Source organism: Eptatretus burgeri, chromosome 7 (assembly GCF_056783735.1).
Source record: "Eptatretus burgeri isolate ZD-2024b chromosome 7, Ebu_testis_v1, whole genome shotgun sequence".
Classification (NCBI taxonomy): domain Eukaryota; kingdom Metazoa; phylum Chordata; class Myxini; order Myxiniformes; family Myxinidae; genus Eptatretus; species Eptatretus burgeri.
This window is the reverse complement of record NC_140967.1, coordinates 102,771,639-102,788,138: the sequence shown is the minus strand read 5'-3', so window position 1 is coordinate 102,788,138 and position 16,500 is coordinate 102,771,639. Positions and strand designations below refer to the sequence as shown.

The window sequence follows — 16,500 nt, the reverse complement described above, 5'->3', positions numbered from 1 at the left end:
AGCGTTTCGGGGGAAGGGATGCTCCGTGGTGTGGTACCCGACAAAAGCTGTGCAGTTCAGTCCACAGCCGCACATGTGGTAAACGTGTCTGCAGCAGGAGCTTGAGTGGAGGAGAGTGGAGACCAAAATGGCGAGAGATGAGCAGTAGGCAGGACCAGATAATAGGTTTGGTCGAGGTCGTGTGGGCGAGGACCAGACAGTAGGTGGGTCGTCGAGGTGAGATGTAGGCAGAGCCAGGTAACAGGAACACTCTCACATCAATTCTCTTCAACCTCTCCAACCTGCAATTCTCTTCAACGACCAAACAACCCACAATTCTCTTCAACCTTTCGAATGACCCCAACTTCGACAACCAACTTCCCACAACTCTGAGGAATGCTCCGTACTTTATAGATCACGGAGCTCGGAGAGGAGCCATGGTGAAACCGATGTCATCGTCCGATCCGAGCATCCCGATTGGACCGGGCCTTCATGTGGTCCGCCCTTCTGGGCGGGGTTTCGGCCAGACACCGGTCTGGCCCGCCCATGCCGCGCGTGTCTGGGTTTGGAAAGGTGGAAGCCAATGCGGCTTTCATAGCGAACTTCTGGATTCTGCCTCAGAAAACGAGTCGCTGGATATACGGTGGTACGCTTTGGTAAGCGAAACGAGGGTGCGAGGCAATTCACCTCAGAAAATAAATGAGGAAGAGTGGGAAGTGGAATGGAGGGGAAAATTATTTAATAAAATAAAAGGGAAAAATGATTTATTAATTCTAACTATTTCCCATCGCAACACACTCCCTCGTCTTCCCACTAGACAAAAGGTAGAGACCTAACTACACGTATATTAATGAAATAACTGACTCAGGACAACTGTATGTTGTATGCATACGGTTCCGAGAACCGTAACTATATACAGGGTGTCCCTAAAAAAATGGCATCATTTGAAAGTTGAATATCTAAGTAACTACATGTCCCAGGCAAACAAAAGTAAATAGGCTTCATGTTGAACAATAAAATATTTATTTATCAAAATTCGAACAAGAGATTCAGAGGGATGTAGATTTTATAACCGTTTTCTCAAAACTTCACAAATGTTCAATATGCGCACCGCCTGTGACACGACACACGTCAAGTCGGTGGTCCAGCTCCTGCCAATCACGCTGTAGCATGTCTTGCGTAACATTCTCCAGCGCCTCAGTGATTCTCTGCTTAAGTTCCTCTTGGCTTGTCGCAAGAGGGGGGATATAGACCAGTCCTTTCACATAGCCCCATAGAAAAAAAATCACAAGGTGTCAAGTCAGGTGAACGTGGTGGCCATTTCAACAGCACATTGTCATTATCACTGGCACGCCCAATCCATCTTCCTGGTAGATTCTCATTGAGATAAGAATTAAACATTCAACTTAGTTAGTTTTTACACATTCTGTTAAAATTTGAGATAATTTGAGCAAGAATTAGCTGTTATTATAGACTATGAAATGATGTCATTTTTTTAGGGACACCCTGTATATATATATATATATATATATATATATATATATATATATATATATATATATATATATATATATATATATATATATATATATATATATATACTGCATATGTATATATATATATATATATATATATATATATATATATATATATATATATATATATATATATATATATATGTGCATACAGTACATGAATTAAGTGATTAATGTCCATTAAATGTAAGTCTGTCATTGTGGTGTAAGCAGTGGGATAAATGGTCTTTTCATGTATCTGACCTCCTTTTATGGAGACCATTGAAAAAGTATTTCGTGATTAAAAAAAAAAATTGGGAGTGAGGAGGGGACTTTCAGGCTCAAACTCCCAACCTCAAACCATCACATTTAGCCAAACCCATCTAAGGTTTACGACATCACACGATATACATATAAACATACAAACAGCTCAGCATTTGAAGTTTCACAACTAAAGAGGTGGTAAAGAGGCACAATCCTGTTTGATTGGGTATGGCCAACAGGCAACAGGCTATAACAACTCAAAGCAAAAAGAGTATAGATTATTTTGTGGATACCGTAAAAGAAAGCAAAAGATTGTTAAGGAATATAAAAATGAGCTCAAGGTGAGGAAACAGGACTGTTTAATCTGGTGTTGGAAACAACTGAACATTGCTTACTTGGATTTCACAGAGACCAAGGTTAACGGGGCTTTCGCCACGAGGTGGAAAAAGTAGGAGACGAAAGGGCAGACGCGGAAGGAAACAAAGTCCAAACAGAAACAGGGTGTGACCATCATATGTGAGAAAACATATTCTGTAAAAAGGCATGGTCTCGCCCCAGCGAGATATCAAACAGGTTGGAACACCCGGTTAGTGGAACTGTGTTGGACAGTTCTAGTGAAACTGAAATATATTAAATTGTCTGTGTGTGTCTGTCGATGCATCTCTGTCTGTGCCTCTCTAAGGCAGGTTCATTGCTGTTAAAAAAAGACCCATTTTAAGGATTACATGGGGTGTTTTGCCTTTACCTGCTCAGTGGTATTCAGAGCAGGAACTTGTAATTTGTTCAGGGTGCTGGCAATAAACTCGCCTACTCGTCATAAAGGGCACCATGACATCTTTAACGTCGAACAACTAATACTGGCAGATGGCACAGACAGTTTAACATCCATCCGAGGAATGGTGTACACACAGTTTAACATCCATCCGTGGGATGGTGCACACACAGTTTAACATCCATCCGAGGGATGGTGCACACACAGTTTAACATCCATCCGAGGGATATGCACACACAGTTTAACATCCATCCGAGGGATGGTGCACAAACAATTTAACGTCCATCTTAAGGATGGTGCACACAGTTTCACATCCATCCGAGGGATGGTGCACACACGTTCATGCCTCTCCCTGCCTGTGAAACACCAGGATGGCCATTTATAGCTGAGCTGACGTCCGAACCCAAGTTGGACACTTAAAAATTCCTCTATTCAAATTCTTGGATTGAAATTTAACTTAATAATTCCAACACTGATAATTATTATTAAAAAAGAGATTATGAACCCGAAAGACTTCTTCAACAGCATTCAAACTGGAGGGACAGTACTATTGCAGTTGTAGGAGGAAGTGCTGTACCTGCATTGTTTCGCAATACTATTCGGAATCAAAATCAATCAACGCGTGACAAGAAAGCCAGTGGAAAAAGAGGAATGGTGTAAAGAATGGTAAAAACAGCAAGATTTCACTCGGTCCTCAAGGTTTAGTGACAAAAACTGTCTCTACAACCAAAACAAACAATGAGCAAAAGCCCTAAGTTCTGCCTACCTTACAGGGAGCTCTCGCTGTCAGGAGGAAGGCTCGGCATGCCGTCAGAACCTGTGAAGCAGAAGTAAAGGTGGGGAGGAGGTGTGAGTGTTTGATAAGGAATGTGTACAGCACATGTGAGGGATGGTTGCATTGGAAGCGGAATCTTCAGCATTACATCAACACATGTTAGATTGCTCTATATCAGACATGTCGGTGGAGAGTGAAGTGTGCGCACAAACAAAATAATAATAATATAATCGATCATCATCACCACTTATCGTTTGTGAACGCACTTTGGAACACATGATCCAATTGCAAATGTGACACGCTGGTTGCATCATTAGTGTGGCACAGCTACGCCACTGGTGCAGTAGTCCAGTTTGAACATGAGAGGAGGAATATTGGAAATTGTACAGGGTGCCTGCTCATGGGTAGGGATCAAACCAAGACTAGATGGCTCAAAGGTAAGTAGTGTGTGTGTGTGTGTGTGTGTGTGTGTGTGTGTGTGTGTGTGTGTGTGTGTGTGTGTGTGTGTGTGTGTGTGTGTGTGTATGTATATATATATATATATATATATATATATATATATATATATATATATATATATATATATATATATATATATATATATATATATATATATATATATATATATATATAAATATATATATATATATATATATATATATATATATATATATATATATATATATATATATATATATATATTGTTACGGCTGTGGAAATTCGCATTCACCATAAAGGGCCCGAAGGTGAGATATCTCTAAGTACATGTGTAGTTAGCCCAAACCCATTGTATAGAGGGAATTTATGTGATTCATCCGAGCTGCGACGCTTTGAGTTAGCCATTTTTTCTGTTCTATCTTTATTTTGAACCAACCAAGTCTCAACCGCCATCACACAACAACCACGCCACCGCCACCATCTACGCTCCCACATCATCGCACCACTGCCATTCCCAAACGGCACCATAACCATCAAACCACCACCGAAAACCCTCCACCACCTTCACCTTTCTCCTTCTACGGCCATTCCCGCACCACCTGTGAACACTGAACGTCGGGCTGTCTCGGGCCCGTTCGGCGATTGGTGCCGAACGCACCGAGCCGCGAGCGCAATAGCAGCCTTTCCGAGGGAAAATTCGGATCAAAAACGCGACACGCCCACTTTTCCTCCGTCCAATTAGCGAGCGCGGGGCGGCTTGGCCCTGCCTCCAGGCACATGTGTGTGAAGTCGATATATGCAAATTCTAGGATCAGGGGAGGATCACGCTCCCGTTTTCTCCGACCAATGGGCGAGCGTGGCTCCGCTCCCAAGGTCATTCTGATCCGAATATTTGCATATTGGCTTCTCCTGCCCGCCTATAAAAAGGCGAGCGCAAGGCGAATTGTGGATGGGAGTGGCAGAGTCGAGTCGGTCGGGTGAGGAGAGTGCGGAACTGAGAAGAGTTGCAGAAGAGGCAAAGGAGCTCGGGTCCGAGGCGAGAAGGACGGCGGTCGGCGACAAGGTTACGGTGTGGGGAATCGCTCGTCTCGTCGCGGGACCCAAGCCAGCAAGCCATTCTCCTCCCCCAGGGCATCAACAATTCCCCCTTTCCCCCGTGCTGAGAGAGTGAAAAGGGGGCCCCACTCCCACCCCACCCCAAACGTCGTGCCAACGAAACCCACCAAGGAGCACGGAGTCGGGGCACAGCCGCGCGGCCACATTTGCGGCTCGCCCACCAACGCGTCACGAGGACGCGGGTAGGACCCCCCCACCCCGGTCTCGCGGACCTGGCCGCTCCTCCAGGTCACGCGCACATTTGGCCTACAGGCCTGTCTGCCTCCTTGTCTATGAGGGTGGCTTCTTTCCTTTGCTTTTGTGTAAATGTGCGTTGGCGCCATCTGTAAAGTAAAGCTGTAAAAGTGTTGCCGTGTGTGCGCGTAGTCGGTATTAACTCTGCGTCGTTGTTGCTTTTATTATTTTGGTTGCTTTATGTGCAATTTGACTCTATGGCTGTATATACGTGCTTTCCGTGTGCCGGGAAATAAATGTGCATTGTGTGAACTGTTTTCCCCGTTTCGCTTCGTCTTTTCTCTAATTGAATTTCCATCCTGCTTCATGTAAAGGGTTCGTCGTGGGTGCAAAACGCCCGGTAGATAATCTGGGCCGTCGAGGTCGCCGATAACACCGCTCGGTTATCCCGATAGTACGGAACGGGCTGCCCAAGCGGCTCGTGTCCGGAGTCGACCTGCGGCGAGGTATGATCGCCCGGTTTGCCATCTGCGTGGGTACTTAGGTAGGTCGAGTTTGGCGAACAACCCTATCCTACGCGGGTGGCCGATTGGCACGATTGTGGTGAGGTTGAAAGGCCCACCCGTGACTGGCTCCGGGCGACAGTTCCCGAAGGGTCACGACTGAATTGTCCGTCCGGTGGGTGACGTGCCACGATCCGAGCTACATGGCCGTCCGTACGCCGGCGGGCGCGAATTCGCAACAATATATATATATATATATATATATATATATATATATATATATATATATATATATATATATATATATATATATATATATATATATATATATATATATATATATATATATATATATATATATATATATATATATATATATATATATATATATATATATATATATATATATATATATATATATATATATATATATATATATATATATACGGTATATATATATATATATATATATATATATATATATATATATATATATATATATATATATATATATATATATATATATATATATATATATATATATATATATATATATATACGGTATATATATACGGTATATATATATATATATATATATATATATATATATACGGTATATATATACGGTATATATATATATATATATATATATATATATACGGTATATATATATATATATATATATATATATATATATATATATATATATATATATATATATATATATATATATATATATATACGGTATATATATATATATATATATATATATATATATATCTGTATATACGGTATATATATATATATATATATATATATATACATATATATCTCTATATACGGTATATATATATATATATATATATATATATATATATATATATATATATATATATATATATATATATATATATATATATATATATATATATATATATACGGTATATATACCGGGAGAAGGGTAGAAGTGTGGAGGTGAGAGTTGGAACTCTGAATGTTGGGACGATGACTGGCAAAGGGCGAGAGTTGGCTGATATGATGGAGAGAAGAAAGGTGGACATACTGTGTGTACAAGAGACCAAGTGGATGGGGAGTAAGGCGAGGAGCATTGGAGGTGGTTTCAAACTGTTCTACCATGGTGTGGATGGGAGGAGAAATGGTGTCGGGATAATCCTGAAGGAAGATCATGTCAAGAGGGTATTGGAGGTGAGGAGGGTGTCTGACCGAGTGATGAGTGTGAAGTTGGAAATTGAAGGGGTGATGATGAATGTCATCAGTGCATATGCCCCACATATGGGGTGTGAGATGGAATATAAAGAAGATTTCTGGAGTGAGTTAGATGAAGTGGTGGAGAGTGTATCCAAGGATGAAAGAGTGGTGATTGGAGCAGATTTCAATGGACATGTTGGGGAAGGGAATAAAGAGGATGAGGAGGTGATGGGGAGGTACGGTCTCAACAAGAGAAATGTGAAAGGGCAAATGGTGGTAGAGTTTGCAAAAAGAATGGAAATGGCAGTGGTAAACACGTATTTCAAGAAGAAGGAGGAACACAGGGTGACATACAAGAGTGGAGGAAAGTGCACACAGGTGGATTACATCTTAAGTAGGAGATGCAACCTGAAAGAGATTAGTGACTGTAAGGTTGTGGCAGGGGAGAGTGTAGCTCGACAGCATCGATTGGTGGTCTGTAGGATGACTTTAGAGGTGAGGTTGAGGAAGAGAGTGAGGGCTGAACCAAGGACCAGATGGTGGAAGCTGAAGGAGGAAGACTGTTGCGTGAAATTTAGGGAGGAGGTGAGACAGGCGTTGGATGGTGGTAAAGATGGGTGGAATGATTGGGCAACGACAGCAGAAGTTGTGAGGGAGATAGCTAGGAAGGTACTTGGTGTGACATCTGGACAGAGGAAGGAAGATAAGGAGACTTGGTGGTGGAATGAGGAAGTACAGGAAAGTATAAGGAAGAAGGGGTTGGCGAAAAAGAAGTGGGATAGTCAGAGAGATGAAGAAAGTCGGCAGGAGTACAAGGAGTGGCGTCGAAAAGCAAAAGAGAGGTGGCTAAGGCCAAGGAAAAGGCATATGACGAGCTGTATGAGAAGTTGGATACAAAAGAAGGGGAAAAGGATTTATACCGATTGGCAAGACAGAGGGACCGAGCTGGGAAGGATGTGCTGCAGGTTAGGGTGATAAAGGACGCAAATGGGAATGTGCTGACGAGCGAGGAGAGTGTGTTGAGAAGGTGGATGGAGTACTTTGAGGAGCTGATGAATGAAGAAAATGAGAGAGAGAGAAGGTTGGAAGAGGTGGAGATAGTGAATCTGGAAGTGGGGTGGATCAGTAAGGATGAAGTGAGGACTGCTATGAAGAAGATGAAAAGTGGAAAGGCGGTTGGCCCAGATGGTATACCAGTGGAGGCATGGAAGTGCTTAGGAGAGATGGCAGTGGGGTTGTTAACCAGATTGTTTAATAAAGTCTTGGAAAGTGAGAGGATGCCGGAGGAGTGGAGATTAAGTGTGCTGGTTCCGATTTTCAAGAATAAGGGTGATGTGCAGAGCTGTGGAAATTACAGAGGGATAAAGTTGTTAAGCCACACCATGAAGTTGTGGGAAAGAGTAGTGGAAGCTCGGTTGAGAGGAGAGGTGATGATCTGTGAGCAGCAATATGGGTTTATGCCAGGAAAGAGCACCACTGATGCGATGTTTGCTTTGAGAATGTTGATGGAGAAGTATAGGGAAGGCCAGAAAGAGTTACATTGTGTGTTTGTGGATTTAGAGAAAGCTTATGATAGGGTGCCAAGAGAGGAGTTGTGGTATTGTATGAGGAAGTCGGGAGTGTTGGAGAAGTATGTGAGGATCGTGCAGGATATGTATGAGGACAGTGTGACAGCAGTGAGGTGTGCGGTAGGAATGACGGACCGGTTTAAGGTTAAAGTGGGATTGCACCAAGGATCGACTCTGAGCCCTTTCCTGTTTGCAATGGTGATGGACAGGTTGACAGACGAGATCAGACTGGAGTCTCCATGGACCATGATGTTCGCGGATGACATCATGATCTGTAGGGAGAGTAGGGAGCAGGCTGAATCGAGCCTTGAGAGGTGGAGGTACGCACTGGAGAGAAGGGGAATGTTAGTCAGTAGGAGTAAGACGGAGTACATGTGCGTAAATGAGAGGGAGGGTGGTGGTATGGTGCAGTTGCAAGGAGTTGAGGTGGGGAAGGTGGATTGGTTTAAATACTTGGGATCAACTGTCCAAAGTAACGGAGAGTGTGGGAGAGAAGTGAAAAAGAGAGTGCAGGCAGGATGGAGCGGGTGGAGAAGAGTTGCAGGAGTGATTTGTGACAGAAGGGTAGCTGCAAGAGTGAAGGGGAAAGTATACAAGACAGTAGTGAGACCAGCTATGTTGTATGGTTTGGAGGCGGTGGCGCTAACAAAAAGACAGGAAGCAGAGCTGGAGGTGGCAGAGTTAAAGATGCTGCGATTCTCGTTGGGAGTGACGAGGATGGATAGAACAAGAAATGAGTGTATTTGAGGGACAGCGCAGGTCGGACGGTTTGGAGACAAAGTGAGAGAGGCGAGATTGAGATGGTTTGGACATGTGCACAGGAGGGAAACGGAGTATATCGGGAGAAGGATGTTGAAGATGGAGCCGCCAGGCAGGAGGAGAAGAGGAAGGCCAAAGAAGAGGTTCATGGATGCGGTGAGGGCGGACATGCGGGTGGTTGGAGTGTCAATGGAAGATGTGGAGGATAGAGCGAAATGGAGACAGTTGGTCCGCTGTGGCGACCCCTAACGGGAGCAAGCCGAAAGAGGAAGAAGAAGATATATATATATATATATATATATATATATATATATATACGGTATATATATATATATATATATATATATATATATATATATATATATATATATATATATATATATATATATATATATATACACGGTATATCTATACGGTATATATATACGGTATATATATATATATATATATATATATATATATATATATATATATATATATATATATATATATATATATATATATATATATATATACACATATATACATATATATTGTTGCGGATTCGCGCCCGCCGGCGTGCGAGCAGCCACGTAACTAGAATCGCGGCACGTCGCCCACCGGATGGACAATCCCGTCGTGACCCTCTCGGACTAACGCCGGGAACTAGTCACGGGTGGGCCTTTCGGCCTCACCACGATCGTGCCAATCGGCCCCCCGCGTGGGATAGGGTTGCTCGCCAAATTCGACCTACCTAAGTACCCATACGGAGGGTAGACCGGGCGATCGCACCTCGCCGCAGGTCGACTTCGGACACGGGCCACTTTAAGCGACCCGTTCCGTACTATCAGGATAACCGAGCGGTGTTATCGTCAACCTCGACGGTTCGATTAATTATTGGGCGTACTTAGCCCACGACCAACCCTTTACGTGAAGTAAGATGGAGATTCAATAAAAGAAAAGACGAAGCGAAACGGGAAAAACAGTTCAACATAAAGCACATTTATTCCGCGGCAAACGGAAAGCACACATATACAATTATGCACCAAAAGCAAATGTAAAAGTAACACGACAATTCTGCACAAAAAGCAATTGCAACAAAAGAAACACAATGCAGATCTACTACCGACTACCGAGCACACGGCAACACTTATACAGTTTTACTTCACAGACGGCGCCGACAACACATATACTCAAAGCAAAAGAAAAAGGGACCACCCTCAACGACAAGGGGACAGACGGGCCTGGGGCCGAGACCGCGTCGAGCCTACCCGTCTGGTGATGAGCCGCAAAATGGCGGCGGCACCCCGACTCCGCGGGCCTCGCTGGCACTGCCTGGAATGGGGTGGGAACGGGGCCCCCTTCTCACACTATCTCAGCGCGGGGGGAAACAGGAGGGGGTTGTTGATGCTCGGGGGAATGAGGATATCTGGCTGGCTTGGGTCCCGCGACGAGCGACGCCACTGCGACCTCGACCGCGTTATCGGCCTCCCCTCTCCGCAGCTCCCCGACTCTGACACGAGCGCCGACCTCCACAAAGATTCTTGGCTTCTCCAGCCTCTCCGGACCCCGACAGACACTCTCTCGACTGATTTCGCACAACTCTCCAACTCTTTCCTCTTCTCAACTCTTCAACTCTTCCCAACTGCCTCCTCTTCTCAACTCCCTCCAACCGCTCAACTCTTCAACTCTTCCCAACTGCCTCCTCTTCTCAACTCCCTCCAACCGCTCAACTCTTCAACTCTTCCCAACTCCCTCCAACCGCTCAACTCTTCAACTCTTCCCAACTGCCTCCAACTGCCTCCTCTTCTCAACTCCCTCCAACTGCTCAACTCCGTCCAACTGCTCGATTTGCTCCGCGCTCGGCGCTTTATAGTGCGACAGGAGAAACCATATGCAGATTTTTGGATCAGGAATGGCTCGGGGGCGGAGCCACGCTCCCCATTGGACAGAGGAAAAGTGGGCGTGAATCATTCTTGATCCGCGAACCTCGGGGGCGGAGCCACGCTCCCCATTGGACAGAGGAAAAGTGGGCGTGAATCATTCTTGATCCGCGAATCTGCATATAGCGATTATACTCCGACGCACCTGGAGGCGGGGCCAAATCGCCCCACGCTCGCTGATAGGACAGAACAGAAGTGGGCGTGAATCATTCTTGATCCGATTTCTCGGAAAGGCTGGTGTTTTTGCACCCGCTGATCGGTGCGCGCCCTGTAAGAGTCCAGTATCGGTGCCCACAAGCGGCGCGGGAATGGCGGTGATGCGATGGTTGCGAGGGCGAGTTGTGACGGTAAAGGTCGTGGCTGTTGGCGTTGCTGTTGTTGTGAAGCGGCGTTGCGGTTGGTGGTTGGTGTGTGAAAGCGGTTGTGGAGAAGGTGGATGTTGTGAAGGCGGTTCTGGAGAAGGTTGTGGTGGTAGTAATGGCGGTTGGTCCCAAAATAAAGATAGTAAAAGAAAAACGGCTATCTAAAAGGGTCGCAGCCCGAACGAATGACATTTATTCCCTCTAAACAACGGGTTTGGGCTAACTACATATATACTTACAGAGATATCTCACCTATGGGACCTGAATGGTGGTTTGTGAATTTCGTCAACCACAACACTACCCCCTCCCCTTTTTACAGACTCGTCCCGAGTCGTCAAATTCTCGTGTGCCATCATGTGTAGTTCTCCCCTAGTACATTTTACCTACGGATCCCTGAGTGCGACATTCATGGTATTCGTGTCCCCAAAATAAATAACCTGAGGGCTGAGTAACTACCTAAACAAACCCACTCACACAGACGACTTAAATAAAATTGCCAGCGCTAAGACAGACATGCCGGGGGCGCACTCATATGTACAGTACATCTTAACCTTAACTTACAAATTTTACACTAAACCATGGACCAGGATCAATGGTCTCTGCAAAAAGAAAGCAGTTAGCAGGGAGCCAGGCTGCTCGCATGCAGTCTCTGGCTCAAACAATGCAGGTGACAGGGAACGTGGCCGGCTGCTCACACGCAGTCCAAGGCCTTCCCTTTTGAACTGAACGCAGTGAACCACAACGGTGCATGGGCTGCACAAACGCAGTCTCCGTGCCAGCTCAAGTGGCACACGCAATGAACACAACGAATGGATGGATGAATGGATGGACGCAAACACGGTGCACGGGCTGCCACTGCAGGCCCGTGTTGTAGCTGCCAACAGGGCAGTTCTCGCAGCTTGCAAACTGTTGCTTTCTGATCCTGGCGCACATGGCAATGAACAGGGGGGGGGGGGCAAAGCAAAAATTGAACGGGGCTGGTGAACAGGGGCAGTGGGCATGGCATGGCAAAGGTGATAAGGCAAACACAGCCTGCAGAACAAGGCCGCTGCAGGCAAACACAGCCGGCAGATGAACTGGCCGGCACAGGCCTTGCAGAAAACAGCTGCAGACGATCCGGCCGGTACAGGCCTTGCAGCACAGCAGCTGCAGCCGATCCAGCCGGCACAGGCCTTGCAGCAAAACAACAGCTGCCGATGAAGTTGGCCAGCCTTCGCCGTTCAGTGGAGGTTGGTGGAGGGAGTGCGGTGGAGCTGGCCACTCGGAAGGCGGGCTTGGACCTACTCTACGGTCTCCCTCCCAACCTATCGCCTTTGCCTGTCACTGTCTATACCCACTCCCTTAATTTGTCAAACCCCAATTTAGCCCCAACTTATTTTTTTATTTTTACTTCCCCACTATAAATCGTCCCCTAACCCCCTGTACTGTCCTTGTTCGGCTAACCTATCCTGTCACCTAGCCTACTCCCAACCCCTACGTTCCCTTCCCGGAGGGGAACAAGGGAGAGCTAGCGTCCTGTGTCGAGGCCCAATTCAAGCCTCAGGAAGGCCTCCCCAGACGTCAGCGATCTTAACACCAAGTGGGTCCAGCGGCCCACAACGAGAGCGAGGGGATGGATGGTGCGGAGGGGTACACTTCCTATTCTACCCTATCCATTTAACTGTTAAACTACCCCGGGGCTTTCAACAAGCGCCTCGCGCTTAAGCTATTGGTTCTAACAACCCAGATTCCCGTCGCCTGTGTTGGTGTCCTCACAATTTCGGGCCTTGCCCCCCAATTTTCTCTCCGTGCCCTCACACGGTCACTCCTCCCCCCAATCACTCATCGCACCATGCATTCCCCATTCGCTCCATTCACACAGACCCGCTGGCCTCACTCACTCAACATGTCTCCACACAACTCACCAACTCTTCAACACACACACCGCTGAACTCTGCCATCCTTCTATCTACATCCCCTAACTAACTCGTGCTCCCACGTCGTCCCTTAAACTAGTAGCACGTTCCTTTTAACACTACGTAGCTAAACTACGTCCCCTCTACACACTCACTGTCAGTCACTGTCTCCAAATAATCCCATTAATCAATTTCCCAACCTAAATCTCGCTACAATCCCTCTAACTAATCCATTCCACGGGCCCCATGAGGACTTACCCCTGACCCATGGAGCCGGTCTAGCTATGCTAACCCTTCCCTCTAACTAGTTTCCATCCTGTGCCCTGGTAAGGGGGTCTTCCACCCCTTGCCCGGGAATCCTGTGCACCCGAAAGTGAGGCTTGCTTTTTCTTTTTCTTTTTTTTTTCCACATGCGCAGCACCAGCGCGGCAACTCACAGCTCGCACACTTTGCACCTGCCCGTGACGTCATGCAGCTGCACGTGTACCTCGTCCCTCCTTGGACGGTACCATCCGGCAGGGATACCCCTCCTGCCGGATTCCAACCCCACGTGCAGCCATGACGTCACCGTGCGCATAAAAAAAACACAAGCCCCACGTCTTGAGGGGTTCCCCACGCAAACACATGTGCTCTGCCCGTTGGAGCGTAACACACCCGCCCGCGTGGAGAACCCGTCCGGTCCAAATCCGTAATCCTGCCTAAACTTTGTCCGTCCGCGCGATCGGCAAATCCACCGCTGGCGTTTCCGGACCGGGACTTCACTCTCGCAAGCGAGCACGTGGGGGCCTCGTGCGTTGCACAGCACGGGCCTCACGCTCGCTGCTGGGTGAACCCGGCACGGTCCCCGAAACAGCTACAGCCGCTACCCGGCTTTTGTCCCTCACATGTCGCCGTCGTCGTCTCCATTCCACCCACGCACACCTGCGTGTTACGACGCTCATACACCATTCCATTACATTCACCCCGGGAGACGCGGCTGCATGTTCACACATGCCGACCGACATCTCCCTTACACACAACGACCTTGCACACGCTGTCTCTCTCACACTCGGCCGCTCACTCACGCATGCCACCTCCCTCGCACACGTGGCTCCACTCACTCGTGGTGCTCCATTCATACTGGCCGTTTCACTCACACACACGGCCTCTTCCACTTGCGGTGCCCCTTTTACACACGGCGTGCTGGGAAGCACGTACTCCGGCACAGTCGCCATCACACCACTCACACACAGGGTCGCTTCCACACACGGGGTCTTTGTCACCCACCCGGTCGCTCTCACACACGCCCTTGCACCCGCGCTATGCGTGCGTTGCAGCACGGATTTCGCCACACTCGTGAGCACACACCTCGACACCACACACACCGGGACAACTACACTGGGGATTCGTGTCCCCACAAGGGTCTCCGGGGCCTCTATAGCCCCCAAGCTCTCCGTGCACCTGTCCACAGCACTCCTCCCCTCGACCTCGCAAAGCACGACCGAACCCACCTGGTCGTGACTCGCCTCAAGGGGGCATACTCCCTCCCCTCGTTCCTGGAGGAGGCCATCCAACTGCTCGCACCGGGTCTCTACCCAGTCCGCGAGCTCACCCCCATTATCCTCCACTACCTCCGTGTGTGTGTGTGTGCGTCACTTACCCCGTCTTCATCGTGTAGTCTTCCCTCTATCGTTCCCATCTCCCGTGTCTCTGCCAACTCAGTCACCTCTTCCCTTGTTATCTCCCTTGTCTCAACTATTATTTCCGTCTCTTCCCTTGTTATCTCCCTCGTGCACGTCTCCGTTACCCCAATTACTTTTTCCCTCTCGGTCACCGTCACTCTTCTCACCACGACCCTCGCCCAACACGTCTCCCGAATTACTTTGTCACCCGCCTCCACCGCGGGCCTGACAGCCGTTGCACTCCCTCCCAGCTAGTTCGCTCCCACACGTGGCGTCGCCATTTTAAGCTCCCTGGTCACTGCCTTCATGCCCGCCTGCAGGCTTCGGCCCATGTTCTGCGTCTCACCCCGCAGCTCTTTCATTTCTTCCTTCATGTTTGTTTCCATTTCGTTCATTTGCTTGTTCATGCTTTTTATTTTGTTTGTGTTTGTATCCATCTTTTCGTTCATGCCTTTTATTTCGTTTTTCATTTCATTTGTGTTTGCATCCATCTTTTCGTTCATGCCTTTTATTTCGTTTTTCATTTCATTTGTGTTTGTATCCATCCTCGCTGTCATTGCCGCCAGCATGGCGCATAGCTGGGCCATGTCGGGTGCGCTTGGGTGAGCCGATTCGGCAAGAATCGGGAGGTTTTGGCGGAGGGGGGGAGGGGAGGTGTCATACACCGCGGCCGCCGCCGCACCTATTTCGGGCTCTGGGTTCAGTTGGGCGAGTTCGTGTTCCTGTACAACCAACATTTCCTGCACGGGGATTTCATCCTGGACCATGGATTCTACACATTCTAAATCCATTTCTAATACCCCCGGCTCCCGCTCGCCTCGAGACGCCATCTTATTTCTCGTAAAGGGTTAATTTAAATCGCTCGTAATTTGGAGGGAATCGGGGGTCGCTCCTCTCACCCCTGGACCGATTCCCGTGAATTTAGCTGGAGATAGGAGAGCCCGTTTTCCATTCTCCGATACCAGTGCCGCGAGTAGGCGGGATGGGTTTGTGTCCCACTCCTGACACCAGTGTTGCGGATTCGCGCCCGCCGGTGTGCGAGCCGCCACGTAACTCGAATCGCGGCACGTCGCCCACCGGACGGACAATCCCGTCGTGACCCTCTCGGACTAACGCCGGGAACTAGTCACGGGTGGGCCTTTCGGCCTCACCACGATCGTGCCAATCGGCCCCCTGCGTGGGATAGGGTTGCTCGCCAAATTCGACCTACCTAAGTACCCACACGGAGGGTAGACCGGGCGATCGCACCTCGCCGCAGGTCAACTTCGGACACGGGCCACTTTAAGCGACCCGTTCCGTACTATCGGGATAACCGAGCGGTGTTATCGTCAACCTCGACGGTTCGATTAATTATTGGGCGTACTTAGCCCACGACCAACCCTTTACGTGAAGTAAGATGGAGATTCAATAAAAGAAAAGACGAAGCGAAACGGGAAAAACATTTAAACATAAAGCACATTTATGCAACATTTATGCAACAAAAGAAACACAATGCAGATCTACTACCGACTACCGAGCACACGGCAACACTTATACAGTTTTACTTCACAGACGGCGCCGACAACACATATACTCAAAGCAAAAGAAAA

At 47.5% G+C, this 16,500-nt stretch overlaps 1 protein-coding gene across 4 annotated transcripts in view; it reads right to left on the bottom strand.

Annotated features, from left to right (window-relative positions):
- The window catches only part of CARMIL1 (capping protein regulator and myosin 1 linker 1), a 252,839-nt gene that overhangs the window by 194,657 nt on the left and 41,682 nt on the right, over positions 1 to 16,500 (bottom strand). For all 4 annotated transcript variants that reach the window (XM_085890034.1, XM_085890033.1, XM_085890032.1 and 1 more), the window contains one exon: positions 3,296 to 3,346. In XM_085890034.1, the coding sequence (XP_085746160.1) occupies positions 3,296 to 3,346 (51 nt within the window). The remainder of the gene's footprint in view (positions 1 to 3,295; positions 3,347 to 16,500) is intronic.